Source organism: Fulmarus glacialis, unplaced genomic scaffold (genome assembly GCF_000690835.1).
Source record: "Fulmarus glacialis isolate BGI_N327 unplaced genomic scaffold, ASM69083v1 scaffold13850, whole genome shotgun sequence".
Classification (NCBI taxonomy): domain Eukaryota; kingdom Metazoa; phylum Chordata; class Aves; order Procellariiformes; family Procellariidae; genus Fulmarus; species Fulmarus glacialis.
This window is the reverse complement of record NW_009189713.1, coordinates 30397-33621: the sequence shown is the minus strand read 5'-3', so window position 1 is coordinate 33621 and position 3225 is coordinate 30397. Positions and strand designations below refer to the sequence as shown.

Sequence of the window (3225 nt, the reverse complement as noted above, 5' to 3'; positions counted from 1 at the left end):
AGTGTCACACCACAGAATCTAAGAGTAAACCCATACTTAATGTTTCTGTTTGAGATTATTTCAGTAAAGGATAAGCAGCAATTTAAGATTAATTACAACTTGTTTGTTTTAATAACTTGACAACAGGCTTACCTTCCTCTATCAGTGACTGAGAAAACAAGCAGAAAACCCTCGCCTGTCCTCATGTACTGTTCACGCATGGCTCCAAATTCTTCTTGTCCTGCTGTATCCAGAACTGAACATAAGCAAAACCTTGATTACTACAGTTCATGTTCTTAGAGTATAAACTGAGAAAAAAATCCTTCCTAACAGGATATTGTAAGAGTCTCTCCTGCACATCGTAACTAAGCAGAAATCACTTTTCACAGATACTATTGGATTTTTGCTAAGATTCCCAACAAGTTCTTGGACTGACTGAACAATTCAAGACCTACCAAACAAACTAAACAACAAAGTTTAGTAGACTTTGGCTAATTCACGACCAGCTGAAACAGCTGGAAAATGCTTAGAGAGACTTGGGGATGGGGGTTGGGAGGGTGGCTGGTTTGTCCTTAACGAAATCAATGACAAGGAAGAACTGAAACTTTTAAAGCAAAGCATTTATATCGGACTTGGGAGAGGCAGCACACAACAGCCAAGCAATGTGTTTTTAATTCCACCATGTCACCCAGGTAACTGCCAGGATTTGTACAAATTCTCCTAGTTTTGTAGGCACTAAGGCTTCAGGAATAATTCTTCAAAAAAAAGTCCAATTTACTTTAAAGAGAGAGACTTACACATACATAAGGCATAAGCACTTCAAATCCTGGGTATCTCATTAGTAAAACAAAAGTAGGTAGCTTTTATCAGCCACACACTTACATAAAAACCACATGCTGCACAGTTGTTTACCTATGTTACATTTTACGCATACAGATGTAGACACGGGCACCGACAGCTAGAGGCTGTTAGTACCATGCTTTAGCTAGGCTACTTACTGTCCAAGCGCGCAGCTCTTTCATCTATCACACATTGTTTGGTGTAGGAGTCTTCAATCGTTGGATCATAATCCGTAACAAAATAGGACTGCAGAAAATAAAACAAGTTTGTGTGTAAGACAAGCACATACAGGACACTGATCAAATAAAATGCTAAAACTGTACACTTGACAGCTTAGGGAATACGAGCAGGTTTTACCCATGTACAACCGTTTGCCACTTTATCCAAAAAGATAGCAGGTAACAGCTTTCCTATTCTTAGTAAACACTCGTAAATTGTAGAAATTACTAGCAGAGTCACTGAATTTACTGGATTCCCACAGAATTTCTAGCATTTTCTAGAGATTTCTGGTAACTCCTAGAATTTCCCAGCACGAATCCCTAGAAACTTTTAGTTTATAGAAGCTTTTAAGGTCTGTAGTAACTGCTAAATTTCTCTGAACTTCTGGTAGGGTTAGAAGTTTTTTGGAATTCTCGAAAGTTTCCAGGATTTCCTTCCCTGCTCCCAGAGCCAGTAATTTCCAGCCAATCTAATTTCTAGGATTTTCCCAGCTGTTTCTAGAATTCTCTAGCAGTTTTGTAACAATTTCTAGCAACAGCTCCATGCAGCACAAGTGGCATTTAGTTTGTAATCTGAAGAAAATTTAGTGGATCATCCTTGTTCCCAGGATTTCTCTCCTGGTTTTAATGACTTTAAGCACACACACCCTCCAAAAAGAGAACTGAAAGCAGAATAAGCCATGAAATGCCTGTGTCACCCATTGCCTAAACACGAGGCTCCACCAGATACTGCCAGTCCGTTACTTACTACCCAAACCGCAGAGCAAAGCACATTCTGGTACATCTTTCTACAGACTGGGTGACCTGGTATTGAATACTGGGGTAACAATACTATCTGAAGATGACAAGTTTAGATTTCAAAGGATGAATTTTTAGCTTGCGTGCAGTCATAGCAAAATTATCTTCAGCCAAAACTAAAGCACATTGGCATAACAATCTGAACTCTGATCAAATTCCTCCCCCTCTGTGCTCAGTGCAGCAGGCACCGGGGATGTGTACTACCCTGACTGTTCAGAAATCAAGCACATAGGGCTTGCATGCACCCAGATGAATGCCACTGTAACTGAAAGAGTACTACCTGCGTACATTATTCAGTTCTGTAAGCCAGTGAGGAACTAGGAATGCTTTAATGCTACATATCGGTTCCTAGGAAACAAAAAAGGGGAGTGTTGTTCTTGCATTAAGAAAATATCACCAAAAATAGGGTGCATCTCCTTATTCATGTCAAAATTAATAGTTGTCACCGAAGCATCTTTCCCATCATACAAATTCAAAAGATACCAACAAGACACCACTCCCTTCCTCTAAACTTACCAAAGTCAAGTTAACAGATGTCATAGCAGGGAAAACAAAAAAAAAAGAAAAAAGATAACTGAAGTTACAGCACTAGCCCACTAACCTTCTCCAGACACCTCACTGTCAGTGCAGAATGCAGTTAACTCTGTTCTTGCAGATACAGTTTCATTAGTGTGGTTGTATTTGTTCTTGTCCAGTTTCAATCTGGAGTTGCCCATGAGGGCTGGCTGCAGTACTTTGTCCTGACTGCACCCAGCTGACTCCCACCATTCGGACATGTCCACGCTAGGTTTCTGGTTTAACAGCACGGACGTGGGCTCCCCAGCAGAGCTCATCAACTGAGCTGCAGCTGCCTTATTGGAAGGAACACATCACCAGTTGTATCACACTTTACCAGCTGCATATACTATATGTAACCTATGCTCATATATCACAACCTCACCACCATGCAGTCGGTGAGCATGTACAGGTTCTGTTGATCTATTCATTTAGACCTGGCACCATACTGAAAAACTGCTGACCCCTAGAGCAAAGACACTGAACAGCGCTGCACATCTCCTTTGCATTTTAAGTAGACATCAGTAAACTGTCCTCTCAGGATACACCTACACAGTAGCCTCAGTCGCTCTGCATCAATGGCACCCCTGTATCACCAGCTACCTTTACATAGCAATAACATTAAAACAACCACATTCCTCTCTGAGAAGGACAAAATCCTAGCAATCTGTCCCACCACAGATAGCTATGACACATGAGATGCTGTAATTCAGTCCTTTCTCACAGCGTTTCGTGTAAGTCAAGTTGTGCATTTCTGGATAAGAAATGGTTTCTCCCTTATTTTAGAACATTCACCCAGGCTAAGCAATCTCCCCCCTTCCACTGCCCTCAAAAT

The 3225-nt window shown here is 41.0% G+C and overlaps 1 protein-coding gene across 1 annotated transcript in view; it reads right to left on the bottom strand.

Annotated features, from left to right (window-relative positions):
* RRAS2 (related RAS viral (r-ras) oncogene homolog 2) overlaps positions 1–2611 on the bottom strand; it is a 15080-nt gene extending 12469 nt beyond the window's left edge. Inside the window, exons 1-3 of the mRNA XM_009583192.1 lie at positions 2437–2611; positions 978–1151; positions 133–235 (exon numbers count right to left, since the gene is read on the bottom strand). Of these exons, the coding sequence (XP_009581487.1) occupies positions 133–235; positions 978–1151; positions 2437–2611 (452 nt within the window). The remainder of the gene's footprint in view (positions 1–132; positions 236–977; positions 1152–2436) is intronic.
* Positions 2612–3225: the final 614 nt, after the last annotated feature.